At 40.7% G+C, this 14,344-nt stretch overlaps 1 protein-coding gene and 1 long non-coding RNA gene across 4 annotated transcripts; both read right to left on the bottom strand.

Annotated features, from left to right (window-relative positions):
- Positions 1–1,105, bottom strand: LOC144586004 (uncharacterized). Its single transcript, XR_013540676.1, has 2 exons — positions 1,048–1,105; positions 1–93 (listed from the first exon to the last, which is right to left on the bottom strand). It is a non-coding gene; the product is annotated as an uncharacterized LOC144586004 (long non-coding RNA).
- Positions 1,106–2,215: 1,110 nt separating this feature from the next.
- Positions 2,216–12,891, bottom strand: CHURC1 (churchill domain containing 1). Of its 3 annotated transcripts, XM_078383488.1 has the most exons (5): positions 12,845–12,862; positions 12,717–12,810; positions 10,702–10,837; positions 7,752–7,822; positions 2,216–3,346 (listed from the first exon to the last, which is right to left on the bottom strand). In XM_078383488.1, the coding sequence occupies exons 2-5, from the start codon at positions 12,759–12,761 to the stop codon at positions 3,254–3,256; spliced, it is 345 nt and encodes a 114-aa protein (XP_078239614.1). In that variant the 5' UTR covers positions 12,762–12,810; positions 12,845–12,862; the 3' UTR covers positions 2,216–3,253. The 3 variants fall into 3 exon arrangements, with proteins under 3 accessions (XP_078239614.1, XP_020661677.3, XP_078239616.1); XM_020806018.3 differs by having other exon boundaries at positions 12,723–12,879; XM_078383490.1 differs by lacking the exons at positions 2,216–3,346; positions 7,752–7,822 and adding an exon at positions 9,217–10,078 and having other exon boundaries at positions 12,723–12,891.
- Positions 12,892–14,344: the final 1,453 nt, after the last annotated feature.

Here is a 14,344-nt window from a genome sequence, read left to right as displayed (position 1 = left end):
TTTCCCCGAAATGCTAAAGAGGAGAAAGAAAGAAAACACATATGTCTAATGGATTGAGGCAGAAGTCCAGGTTCCTAGTGGGCTGCCTTTTAGCTAAAAAAAAAAAAAAAAAAAAAAGATAAAAAAAATTTATGAACCTCATTAGGAAATCCATTTTGCTAGGTCTGCCGGGAATTAAGATCAATACACAACTTTTAAGATAACAGGCCCCACAAATTAACACTAAGCAACAACAAAATAGTTCTATTCTAGATCAGAGAAAGCAATATGAAATTCTGCCAAAGGAGCTGCTGACTCTCAAAGACTTCAGAAACAAGAGACGAAGCCCATGTTAACTCATGTGTAACTGAGCTCAATAGCAAAGAAGCACAGGCTGAATTTTCTTCCAATTAATGAAGAAACATATTTAATGGGCTGTTTTATACCCACTAGCCAGGGGTGGACAATATATGGCCCCTTTTTACCTCTATTTTAATTTTTTTTCCTCATAAAGACTTCTTGGGTAAAGTACTGTACCTGTGGTACCTTAGCCATGTTTTGAGGAAGATCCTACTACCCTGGGGCCCTCCAAAAATTTTTTTTTAGCAATTCACAAATGTTTTGAGGGCCCCAGGGTAGTAGGGATTTCCTCAAAACATGGCTAAAGTACCCACAAAGTACTGTACATTTCAGCCACTAGAGGGAAAATATGTGAATTTTATAACAAGGATTTGATGACACAATTAGGGAGGACCTTTTGCATCTAAACAAAAGTCCCGAAACATGCAAAAGGCATTTCTCTCTTGTTGTTCTTGGTATTGTGTTGTTGATTGCTTTGATTAGTGAGTACCTTTGTGTACCAGGCAGCTAGTACCTGCCTGGCTGGGTCCCTGCATTTTTTCTACTGTGCTGCCCAGGCCCAGAGAGTATGTTGTGTTAGATGAGTAGCAATGAACACATACTGTTTTCTCTTTTCAAAGTTTTGGCTGTTTTACTGTTTTTTTGAACCGACTAGTAGATAAGTGAAGCATCTGTTGTTGTGTACATAGGATTGGAGGTGGTAGGTACCTGCATAGATTTGTTGATAATTTTTGTTTCTCGTGTACTTAGAGTAGACTGATTCTCTGTTGCCTCGCTTCTGCTGTTTAGAATAGTTTTTCATGGTTCTTTAGGACTCCTGAAGTGCCAGAAAACATAAAGTGGGAGGAATGTGAATGAGAAACCCAAAAGAGGCTTTCTCAGTTGTGTTAAGCAAAAGGACCAGTACATGAAAAATACAAAACCAAAAGTGGCAGACACAACCAAAAGATTCTGCAACAAAAGAAATACAAGTTTTGCATACTTCTAGAAACAATGTAATTACTGTATGTAAGAAAGTTCTGAGTAGACAAAATACCATGGAACTGGATCAGCATAATTCCCAAGCAGACAGTAATCAATTAAATCCACCTATTATCATAGTTCATGAATCTAACCTTTAGAATGTTCCCTGTACTCTTAATTGCAAGAATGGACACGTGCACTGTAACGGAATGCACATTCAAGAATGCTGCAGTGACCAAAGAATTACGGCATTTGCCTTGGTTTCCGCAATGTACAACTTCACGTTTTCTCAGCCTCACATCAAATTCTCTTGGCTCCAATCTCAGCTCGCTATTCACAGAATTCTAACTAAGAGGTGGTACTGCAAATTAACCACAGATGGCTGCAGGGCCAAACAGCTTAGAACCAGAGTGTAACTATGAAATCACAGCACCAACCAGTTTATTAAATATACACTTTGATCAGGACCTTACCTGAGGCTGAAAAGAAATAATCTTGGCTGTTCTCGTTCATCTATTTTCTTCCCCGTGGAGGATCTGATTCATTTCAATTCATTATATCTCACTTGCTGTCATCTTCTCTGCATAAGTCAGCCACAAAGCATCACGGCTGATCTCTTTTGTTTCTCCCTCTCAACAAATGTAGCTGACAGCATTACCAAATAATTACACCCTCCAGCTAATGCAGATGTAATTGGTTCTTGCAACTAGTTTTTGTGACACTTGCAGGTTTACAAAGCAGCATATGGCTATCATGGACAGGTAATAAACTTTCCATGTAAACATCTTATAGGTCAAGAATGATAATCATTTTTAAGTAAAGGGTCTGAACTTGATTTCAGATAAATTCTTGTAGTGGGTTGTGGTGAATTCTAATGAGGAGCGGAGCAATAAGGTGGGACAAAGCATATCAGTATATTTGTACTCAAAGCTTTTACTGCCACAGATTAGCCTTAAAGCAGACATTTCAAGAGGCATTTTAGAATGGAGAAAAACACACACATATACACAAGTTGGATGATCACTGAATAATAATGTCATAAGGAAGGGGGCATGGTAGAACTCCAGAAGGTCAGACTGGGGCTTTCTGTTGAACTCCATAAAGTTAGATCTGGGCCAAGAGCCTGATGTTCCTCAGCCCTAATGCAGGTGGATTTCCTGTTCCCCTTGTTCACAACAGTGCAGTTCAAAAGCAGCTGTTCAGAAAACAAGAACAACAGAGATTTCTCTTTGCTGTTCCTGCCCTTATTGAAGCCTGTGAAGAAATGGGACTCCTATTTTCCACACTTCCTGAAAGGCTCGAGGGAGAGGCCAGGACCTCTCTCATTTGCAAGAAGCTCCCAAGGACGAGAGCCACAGCAACTGGAGAAATGCCTGTTATTTCTGCACTTTCTGCAAGACCCTGTCTCTTCCAACAACCCACCACACTTCCTACAAGTCCCATGGAAGAGTCCAATGTGTTAAGACACACAGAAAACTCTGGCAGGTAGAAGAAGCAACAGGCATCTCTCTCTCTCTCTTTCTGAAAAGCTTTCTGACAGTCTGAAAAGGCTTACTCTCTTCCTTATGCCCACTAGAAGTCATAGAAACCTTGGAGTAGTAGTAGAGACTTTCCTTCTACTGTGGAGGTACAACTGGTAGCAAGTAAAGGCAGAGGCTTAGCTGATAAACCAAGCTGATATCTGCTGACACCCCCACTCTGTCCAGCCATTTGGCTTTCTACATCATGGGTGAGAAACTTGTGGCAACTACTAGACAGTAACTCCTGCTGCCCTAGTGAGCTTAACCAATGGTGAAGATCATAGGATTTGTAGCCCAACAATACATGGAGAAACACAGGTTGCTCCCTCCCACTGTACATGGGCAATATATTTCAACGGCTTATTTCATGATTTGGTGCCACTAGGTACAAATCTGTATGATACAACTGTTTAAAAGAAACTAAAATGCTTTCAGAACAAAGGGTTCATCAGATGAGGGTCGTCTGGCAAGACGCTGATGGAATCTTCTGCTCTCCCACACAGCATGCAAAGCATAGTGTATTCCTGGAACAAAAAAGAAAACAACTTTATTTTAAGGGAGTGGGAGAAGATACTTCTTTTATTCACTATACAGACAAATAACTCCATGTTACACTTGTAGCCATAACACAGGCTGCATATCAGACGAATCTAGCATCTGCCTTGCTAAAAGCTACAGTCAAAATCTTTAGATATTTGAAGACTATTACTAGCTCATGCACTGTGGAGTTGTTCATTTTCTTTCACTGTAACATGATGGAATGTGTCACATCTACCTAAATATTGCTGGAACTTGCTTTTTCATGGGATAAACATTCAGTTCTTCCACTGAAAACACAATAGTGGAATGGCAGTTAGTTACCTACTCAAAATGGTGGTATCTGGCTATCATACTGTGGAGTAGAGATGGGGGTATTCGTATTAGTATATGAATATGAAAATCTCCCCACAGGTGCAAGTAATGAAGGTCCAGCCCCCTGGGGCCAGACCGACCGCTCACGATTCCGCCACTGCTGCCGGCTCCACAGAGGCTTCCTACTGCCCTGTTGCTCGCGATAGATTAGCCAGTCCTGGCAGAAGGCGGGATGACGAGCCTCTCTGCCAGGTCGCAGAGTGGCTAAACCATCGCGCGCAACTGAGATAGGAAGGCTCTGTAGAGCCAGCGGCAACGGTGGAATCGTGAGTGGTCGGTCTGGCCCCCAGGGGGCTGGACCTTTGTTATCTGCACCTTTGGGGTGATATTCGTATACGAACACCCCCATCTCTACTGTGGAAGTAGAACAAGCATTCTGAAAAGTTTGGGTTTCATCTTTTTACTCCTTTGGTCACAAACACAGGTTTTTAAAATGTATTGGTAGTGGGAGAAGCAGAAAGCCAGCTTTAATATCTGCATAGCTCTTTATTCTCCTTTAGGCACCTAACAAAGAATTTTAGTAACAGATACCTAATTATAAGTACTTATGCTTACTTAGAAATAATTATTACTTAATTAGAAAAACAAATACAGAGTAAAATTCTCTTGACACACAATTCTTGAAACCCCTTTCTCTCCCAGCCACGGAGAATACAGGGCAGTGCACTACTTTATGCAGGATACATTTCAGGTACGAAACACAGCACAAAGTGAAATCCTCTTTCAACAGGTGACCTCTGGGCCAGGGGACAAGAGCCAGGACTTCCTAACCTGACAGATGAACTTCGTCACCCTCCCTTCCATATTGCAGCTTCTTATCCTCTACTTTTGGGGTGTGTGTTAATATAGTGTGTTTGTCTACAAAAAATATTTTCACAAAGGAAATTGCAGCAGCCGCTACTGGTAGTTATAGGGAGCACCACACACAGGAAAACAGGCTACTGTGTAGGAGCAGCCGTCTAGATGTGATAATTAAACTAGCGCTATGACTGAAAGTGAGTCACAAAGACTAATGAATCTGACCAATACTTCAGAAAACTGATTTTCAGAGTAAACCAATCCTCTCTAAGATGGTTAAAAAGCTATGAGGGAAAGTGATATCACACTGAACAATGAGACCTCAAGAAGACATGCACAGTCTCCCTTTCAAGCTCTCTTCTAAAAGGTTAAAACATCTTCTCCCCTTAAACTGAGGCAACCCTTCTACGCATGCATACCTGAGAAGTAATGTTCATTGAAATCAGTAGAACTGCAAGAAAATTGGTTTAGGATCAAGATGACTCAACTTGAGAACCTCTGTTTTTATAGAATGATTAGCTACAGATAATCTTGACACACAATTTTGTTGGTCCTGCAATAGCAGGATCATACATATAATCATTTAAACAGGAGAACCTGAAGGAACAACTTTACTGAGACAAATTCCACACTGAGGAAATCATATCCTGTGACCAGAATACTAAATTTTATAGAGAAAGATTTAAGGATTATTTATCCTCAATTTACCTTTCGGACTTTTTTGTTTTTGTTTTTAAAGGCACAAGGTTTCCCTAAAAAGGAGGAAAAATTTAGGTGGGCTATATAGAGACTGTAGACTCAGATTCTACTACCTAATGACAGAGATTTTCTTACGAAAGACTCTTTCAGTCTCCATGCCTTCAACTACTGCGATTTCCCCATCCTCTGCTTTCAAGTGACAAGACTAGCAATTTACAAATGTATCTGTAAACAGTAATAATCTAAGAAGCTAAGAGCATGTACTAGGTGCTAGAATTTGTCATGTAGAGCAAAGAGAATGTAAAGAAATCTGTATTCCCTCTGTCACCCATACAGATTGTAAGCACAGCTCTACCATATTTATTAAATTTGTACTGTTTGCTAATTTATTTCCTGGCTAATTGAAAGGTCTGGTTTTAGGTTTTAAAGCCCTAAACATCTTCAGGTTGGGCTGCTTGAGGGAGCAAGCCTCTCAAATTTACCTAAATAAACTCTAAGGTCACCATCAGAATACCTCCTTGAGCTACTTCTGCTAAATATCACAAGGCAGGTGGATATAAGGGAAAGGGTCTTTCTGAAGGTATTGCCCACCATGGAAATACGCTCTCTAGAGACGTTTGCTGGCACTTGCATTACACTTGTTCCAGGCACCTCTTGAAATACCTTCCCTCAAGGCATTTAAGCATCAAGACAGGTTCATATTAAGCATACCTTAGCCAGAACCCAAGGCATTTAATGCTTCAAAAGTTAAAACCAACACCCTGAATTTGACCTGGTAAGCAACTGGCAGCCAATGCAGGTCTTGCTCAAGATCATATAATCTTTATATCATACAGCAGTTTGGGGTCCAGCTGTAGTATATAGCTCCAGCTGAAAATCCTGGACCTTCTTCAAGAGAAACGGAGCACCGTACAATACCCAAGGAGTGATGTACTTAAGGCATGAATATCTGTTACCAAGTCAGGTCAATTTAAAAAATATTGTGGCTGGCACATTAAGCAGAGCTGTGCAAAAGCAACCTCGGCCACAGGTGTCGCCTGGACACAGTCCCAAGCGATGGACGCGACTTGCTGAGGGACCAGAATTCCTTCTAGAACAAATGGAATCCCACTAACCAGGCCTGACTTTCTACTGACTAGAAGCATCTCCATCTTGTCAGGATTTAATTTCCGTTTGTTTGTGCTAAGCCAGACCATTACCAGGTTTAGGCAATGCTGAAGAGTATAATACAACTGCTCCTTTGGGGTCAGATGACAAGGAGCAATAAAGCTGGATATCATTAGCCATGTTTCATATAACCACTCCCAGCTCATTCACATAGATGTTGAACAATATGAGGGACATCCCTAGCAATGCCATATACTGAAGACCATGGGGTCCAACAGTGTTCCCCCAGTTCTTCCTTTCAGATACTTCCTAATAGGAAGGGCTGGGACCAGTGTAACATAGTCACCCCCCCCCCCCCCATATCCACTTCTGCCACATGGTCCAGGAGGATACTATAATTAACAGTACTGGAAGCTTCCAAGAGATCCAGAAAAACAAAACACCCTGCATTCCCCTTGTCCAGTGGTGTAGGTCACATACCAAAGGGACTAAAGGAATCCCCAAAGTCTGACTGAAATGGGTAAAAAAGAAACATCAATGCCATCCAGAAGTATTTGAAGTTTACTAATACTCTTAGATTTTACAGAGATGGATCCGGACAGAAATTTTTTGGGTTTCTCTCAGTGCTACAGTCAGACATAATGTACAGGTCCTGCAGAAACAGACAATGGGCTGACTATGGCTTAAAAGCCGCCTAGAGTGGTCTTTTAGACCAGGTGGGAGGGTATAAAAATAAAATAAAATAAAATAAAATAAAATAAAATAAAATAAAATAAATAAATAAATTCCTCTACTCTCAACAAGTTAAATTTAGGCTGCACAATTATTTCCATCAGGCCAAGGTCCTGGGGTGCTTTGCAAGAACAATCTTTTGCTGAAATCATCAACCTTTAGCAAGCTGTTTTCAGGATAGAAAAGAAAACAATGACTTGTTCAAAGTCATCCAGAGAGTCCTCAGTAAAGTAGGGACTTAAGTCCATTTTTTTCTTACATAAAGATTTTTGTCCTATAGGATACTCTAAATTACTTCAATGAAAACTCAATAAATTTGTATTTTATGTAGACCTCACTATACACCAAGATTCTTATCAATGAAAAACTGTGTTAAAACAGACCCTTTCCCTTTGACATTACAATGACAACTGCTTGGAACATATAGAACCACCAGTCTGTTGAGCCCAAAAATACAAGTGGCCTACAGACTGTTTCAAAGAAACAGACACTTTTGTGTCACAGCAACTACTATGAATATATACTCAACAATAAGTTCTGATGTGGCTTTACTGCCACATCAATAGGCAGAGGAGAAGCTGAGTTTCCGAGCTCTACTGATCCACCAACTTAAACAAAATGGAAAAAAAAAACACAAGCAAACAAATTACAGGAGATGAATTAATGTCAAAAGGGTTTTACCTGGTAATCATCCACTACACTGAATGTATACTCATGCCTGGCTATTACGTGGTGACAGTTCTTACATACATCTGCAAACAAAACAAAGAGATTAGGAAAGCAAATGAACAGTTCAGTCCTGCCAGTCAGAAAAACTGCTGTGCAAACCAAACCCCTTATTTCAGAAGATATTCAATGATTCAAAAGGAAGAAAGACACTTATTAGATCAATCATATAATTACATTAACATGGGGTATTCAGGTAGCCCAGTGGTTCCCAACCTTGGGTGATCCAGGTGTTCTTGGACTACAACTCCCAGAAACCCCAGCCAGCTGGAGGCAAAGCCTTCTGCAAATTGCACTCCAAGAACACCTGGGTAACCCAAAGTTGGGGACCACTGAGGTAACCCTACTCAAGGACACATCTTGGGGTGGGAGGGAACCGTGGCTCCTTAAGAGGCTGGGTGCTTTTGTTTTTAGTTTTATTTTTGCTGGAGACATTCAAAAGATAGGCATTCAAAATACAAGCTTCATGACCCACAGGCACACAGGTAATAAAGCAACCCAAGTCTGAGGGTATAAATCAGTGATTCCCAATCCCAATAAATTGCAAGGCTATAGTCCGGTCATGCTGACTGGTGACATTATTGACTGACTGGTGAAACATTCTAAAATTTTTCAAGCCCTGTAGATGTCCATACATTGATTAAGGCAACAGTGTAGTGTGACGCTTGGCTTCTAAGTCTCTTATTGTTAAAGAGCAAAAAAGTGACAAATGACCAGTTAAAAATGACACAGTTGGCTAGATAGCTCAGTGGTTTAGGCATCTGGCCAGAGGTTGGGACTTCAAGGCATTTCCTACTATGCCTCCTGAGAAAAGGGCCAGCCTGTAGGGAGCCTTGGGCAAGCTGCACAGTCCAAGGATGCCCACAGGAGGAAATGATAAACCACTTCTGAGCACTCTTTGCCTAGAAAACTCTGGAAAGGGTTTCCATTAAGTCAGAACTGATTTGAGGGCATGTAATTATTATTAATACACCCAGTTCTAACTTGATGGTTGACAAGAACTTTTATATATCGGTTTAAGACATATTTGTACTGTCCTTCTCAAACAAAGAAAAATATATCATTACAATATAAGAATAGCTAAAGCCACAGAAACAAACTCAACATCATTTAAAATACATGAATAAGCAAGTCGTAATTTGACCTCTAAAGACAGTTATGGCAGGCATCTGACATACTTCCTTAAAAAACACAGTTCAAAACTATAATAATATCACAGAAAATGCTCTTTCTCTTTTATCATTACATAGCATGCTTCAAATAAAGCAGGAATGGAGAAATGGCCCTCCAGATATTACTGGACTAAAGCTTTCATCACTCTGTTAGATTTCTTCAGAAAATCATGACATAAGCATGTCACTCAAATTCATCTTCCCCAGTAAAGTTACAAGACACATTATTATTTTGTTTAGGTTACATGTGATTAAGTAATGAACTGTACAGTCCTATACACATTTATTTAGAGGTCACAGCATATTCAACAGAATTTACTCCCAAGTAACTGCATGAGACCAGCATCTTACTTTTTCACTGACTCCAACATAATTTTGTTCAGAGATTCTTCAGAAGATTAAAGTTTTGCCTTTTTACATCTGTCTCACTCTGACAGATACATCTAAATTCTGAAAAGGGTCAGTGAATAGCATCAGTCATTTCATCAGGAGAAAAATACTACCATAGCTTATTCACTCACTCTTATTGTCAAAAGGACTGCAGTTACAATGGATTAGTTCTAAGCAATTTCCCTGGCTTTTATTAAATAGGAAGCTTCCAAGCATCTCAGTAGAGATGAGGACAAAAGCTATTCTTGGAAGCTAAAGGAGATGAGGGCTGGTAGCCTGAAGGGAACTGTAGAGACAGATTTCCCCAACAGCCAAGCAGAAAGGGAAAGGAGCATGTGTTTTCTCCCTGCTAGCAGCCACAGCTACAAGATGATCAGGTCATGTATTTACAACAAAGAATTGGTGCCACCATTAAAAAAAAACAGCTTGAGAAATTGCAACTAACCAATGACAATGGCTTGCTAACATCTATTATTAAGAAAAATAAAATCAGGGGCATACAACCTATACATAAATATACAGTGGTGCCTCGCTTGACGATGTTAATTAGTTCCAGCAAAATCGCTGTAGAACAAAAACATCGTCAAACTAAATTAAAAAACCCCATTGAAATGCATTGAAAACCGTTCAATGCATTCCAACGGGCTGAATACCTGCTCGTCCAGTGAAGATCCTCCATATGGCTGCCATTTTCGGTCCCTGTAAAGCGAGGAATCCATCCTAGAAAACAGCGGGGGGCCATTTTCTTCAGCCGGCAGCCATTTTGAAACTCGATGATCAGCTGTTTGCTGATCGTCGTAAAGTGAAAATCGGTTCCCAAAGCAGGGAACCAATCATTGTTAAACGAAAAAACCCATTTAAACCACCGTTAAAACTTAATCATACAGCGATCTCCTCATTAAGCAAGGCAATTGTTTAGCGAGGCACCACTGTAAAGTTGCAGCCCCTGCCCTTCTAACTAATACTAGGTGAAGCTTTCTGGGGTGAAAAGACTGAGCAGCCCAGTTATAAACAAAAGCACTGATAGTTATGCAGGCACAAAAATTTCAAAAAAACACTGCTATTTTAATAGGACAACCAAAAAGGCACAAATATACCAGCTCTCAAGAATACTCTTTTCATTAGGAAATGCATTAAAAATAAGCAGGGTTGGAGGGAAAGATGGGATCTTAAGTCCTTGGAGAGAAGGACACTTTTCAGACAACTTATAGCAAGTTTCTTACTGGGGGTTATCTAAAAGTCAAGAAGATCACATTCCCAACTATAAACAGAAGCTTCTGGAATACGGCGCCTGACAAGCTAAAAACAAGGCCTTCTAACTGGCATAAGTTTAGGCTCCTTACGGTCGTAAGTAATAATTTCCTCTCCATCTTCTTCGTCTGTTGCTCTGTTTGTTATCATCACAAAATCTTTCTTCTTGCATTCAACGCAACCTGCATAGTTCATCAAATAGGAACCATTCTCCAAGCAGATATTACCCTGAAACAGGCAAATAACAAAAACTGTTATTTATTTATTTATTTATTCATTCATTCATTTTTCATTCATTCATTCGATTTTTACCCCACCCCTCTAGACAGCGTCTATGTATCAAATGCATGAAAAGCTTCATAGAATAGCTTCATTTTATGGTCAAAATAAACACTGAGTTCCAAAGGATTCCCCCTCTCTTTAAAAAGCAGCCACAGAGGTGATTTGGATGAGATCTACTGCATGGGAATGATCCTGTACTGATTCTTACGTATCATATATCAGCTCATAGCCCATGTCTGTACTCAAGTTGCCACATGCTGGGAAGGAGGATTGTTGGGGGAAGTGGAGTGTGTCCCTCCAAGCAAAACCCACTGCTCCAGTCACCTACTGCTGCATATGACACTTGAGACCAAAGCATGCCCTCTTCTGCCCTATATTAACTTCAAACTCCAAGCTGGTATGAGCCATGGGGAGGGATTCAACATCCACAAATTTTGTAACCTAACTTTTCTCCTTTGCCAGAGTCCTATGACAAGGGTGAACAGGACGTGTTACACTGGGACCCTGACAAACAGACAAAAGTTAAGAACACTTCTGCCTTCATTCAAATCATCACACAGCTGCATGTTAGGAAACAGCAGGAAATTCCAGCCATTGCAGTGGTGTCACATCTATTTTAGCCAAAGGAGGGGATGTAAAAGTTATTAGGAGCATGAATTTTAATACATATGTGTTCAGATTTCAGGCCAGCCACAAACACTGGATGGCATTTTAAAAAATCCCACTGTCTCTCAACTGAAGTTCCTGCTTATTTCCCTCTCCCTATCTGTCTGGCTAATAATATCAAATCACTTTATACTAGCCTATTTTAAGAACTACAATAATAAATGCAGATATACTACATTTATATATTACAACCTGAAAACAATTCTATCACCAGCAAACACCTACATCATCTAAAGTCTGCAATGGAATTCTACTCTCAGTCACTTTAGAATATGATTCAATATGTCTGGATTACAGTTGCCTTTGGCTTTAACATTACCCACCAAGTAACTTTGCCTTCTTTTACAAACAAATAAACCTGGCACTGTGTAAGTATAGTTTATTTGGATAGTCACTGGACAAAATGACACAGAAACTATTCTCTTTGGCTGGAATTCTATTCAGCTCCTATATGACTAATTCCATTTACAGAAGAATTGCATTTTTAGAAATGGAAGAGACAATATCTGTGATATCATGACTCAACTTCCAGATTACATAGAAATGGAAGCTTTTTTAAAAAAATCCCACACCACTGCTCATTTTCTTTTACATCACTAAATTCTCACAAACATTCTGCCTGGGGAGAAGGATGGATGTTTCAATGAACTAACTGCTGAATAAATAGCTCAGTGGTTTTAGGCATCTAGTTGCAAAGCCAGAGGTAGGGAGTTTGATTCCCCATTGTGCTTTCTTGACAGGGGCTCAACTCGATGATCCATAGGGGGCCTTCCAGCTCTGCAGTTTTTAAAATTATTAAGATTATCTGTAAGCCATAAATTACCCACCCCTGGCTTGAGCGGGGGTTGATGATGTCCCTAGAAAAACTCTCTACCGCTTTAGCCAGATGCAGGGCCGGATAAGACCGGGGGGGGGGGGAACCAGGGGGAGACGTGCTGTCTCCTTGCAAGGCAGTCCTTCTGATTTAAAAATCTTCCTCCCTCTCTTTCTGCAAGGACGAGCACCGGCTGCAGCTGTGGGAAGGGCAAAGGGCGAGGCCTTCTGAAAGGAAGCTGAAAGGCAGCGGTGCCCACGTAGGTTTCAGGGCACCTAATCGCGCCAAGGGAAAGTGGGGCAGCGCACTCGCTTATCGCGTGTCTACAGAAGAAAGCCGTCTCACTCTTACCCGAGAAGGGTACTCCGTCTTCACACAGTCGCGGCACATGCCTACCCCCTACAGCTATTTCCTGGCATGGAGCGTCCCGTGACGTCATACTCCGCGCGCGGGCGCGCGGAAACAAACAAGATGTTTCATGCAATTCCGAGCACTCGACTAGAACTTACGGAGGAGGGCGGAACCTTGGCTCTGGACTTGGCCTATTGGCGGGAGAGTGCGGGTGACGTAAACCTGAGGCGAGCTTAAAGCGATGACGTAATCTTTTAGGTGTAGACTGAGTTGCGGCGTCTGCTGGAAGGATTCCAGCCTCAGCCCAGAATAGCTTGTGTAGCTGCCGTGCTTTATTAAGCACGCTTACCTCGAAATAAGTTTCATTTAATACAATTTAAACAGGATCCTTTTGTGATAATAACAATCGTCAGAGACCGTATTACAGTTTTTCCCTTTTCTATAAAATGGGAATAGTGGAGGTTTGCGTTGCGGTTGATGAATGCTCACACTGAAATGCTGCACATCGCTTAATCTGAGATGTATCGCAAGATTTTTTTGTTCTTTGTTTCTATTATAAATGCTGGGATGGACTAACGGGCTACCTCTTTAGAAATAATCACAGACCTGGCATCAGAAACGGTCTCATCAGAGCCCAGTGGGAAAGCATTTAGGTGTTTCTCCGTACCGTGCTGCTATGTCTCGAATAGACAGATCACGCTTCACCCACAGGGAGTGTTCAAAAGCTGGATGCAAGATGAGGCTGATCAATTACAATGTATCAAAACAACAATGAAGAGTTGTGACACCATCAAGAGCAACACTTTTACTGTGGCATATAAGTGTTAAATATCAAGGGGACTGCATGAAAACACGTGCTGTAATTTATGTATTTATACTTATGGTGCAAACTCTGGTTTTGCTGCAGCAGACTTGATGTCACCCCACCCTGAGGGCCATTAATTAGTAAATTCAGTTCCATTGAATTCAGCCTTTTGGAACATTATTCATTTACCTTTGAACAATAATGAATTATGTAGATATTTCTGAAATGCTTTGGTATGATTATGTTGTGATATGCTTTACAACTAGATGTTAAACTTGCATATCCAGAAATATATTTTATCACCTGTGTGACTGCTGTGGTCAGTTGCTCACTCTGTTCTTGTACACTGTATACATAACAGACTCTGTGTAGGACTGTCATGGTCTGAACTCCCATTGGCCCCCACAGTTTACAGCCCTTCTCTGTATCTTCTGCTATCTTCTATCTGCATACACGTGCACATGTAAGTATGTATGCAGGAACACAGGCACAAATATAGTTACTTTTGATGACTGGTTTCTATATCATCTCCCCAGCAAGATTATCTTAGAATGCTTACTTCTATAGATTGAGCAGAAAAGTACAGTTGATTGTTCAATATGGTATAAATGGGAAAGCAAGTGCAGGAAGGAAAATAGTTTACTGGCTGACAAACACTGAAGACTGGTCTGATTGAAACACCACATCATCATTTACAGTTACTGCATCTGAAATCGAAACAGCTGTGAGAAGGTTCGACATTGTGTAAAAGAGGACTCAAGACAAAGACATTTACTGAGGTTAAGGTAAAAGAGGAGTGCATTAGTGTGTCCATTTT

This window comes from Pogona vitticeps, chromosome 1 (genome assembly GCF_051106095.1).
Source record: "Pogona vitticeps strain Pit_001003342236 chromosome 1, PviZW2.1, whole genome shotgun sequence".
Classification (NCBI taxonomy): Eukaryota; Metazoa; Chordata; class Lepidosauria; order Squamata; family Agamidae; genus Pogona; species Pogona vitticeps.
The sequence above is the reverse complement of the archived record's forward strand: the minus strand, read 5'-3'. Positions and strand labels throughout refer to the sequence as shown.

Coding starts and splice junctions, on each gene's coding strand:
- CHURC1 (XM_078383488.1), bottom strand. CDS start 12,761: ATGTGCCGCGACTGTGTGAAGACGGAGTACCCTTCTCGGGTAAGA. Junction 10,838..12,716: donor AGTACCCTTCTCGGGTAAGA/GTGAGACGGCTT, acceptor TGCCTGTTTCAG/GGTAATATCTGCTTGGAGAA. Junction 3,347..7,751: donor GTGTAGTGGATGATTACCAG/GTAAAACCCTTT, acceptor TTTTTGTTCCAG/GAATACACTATGCTTTGCAT.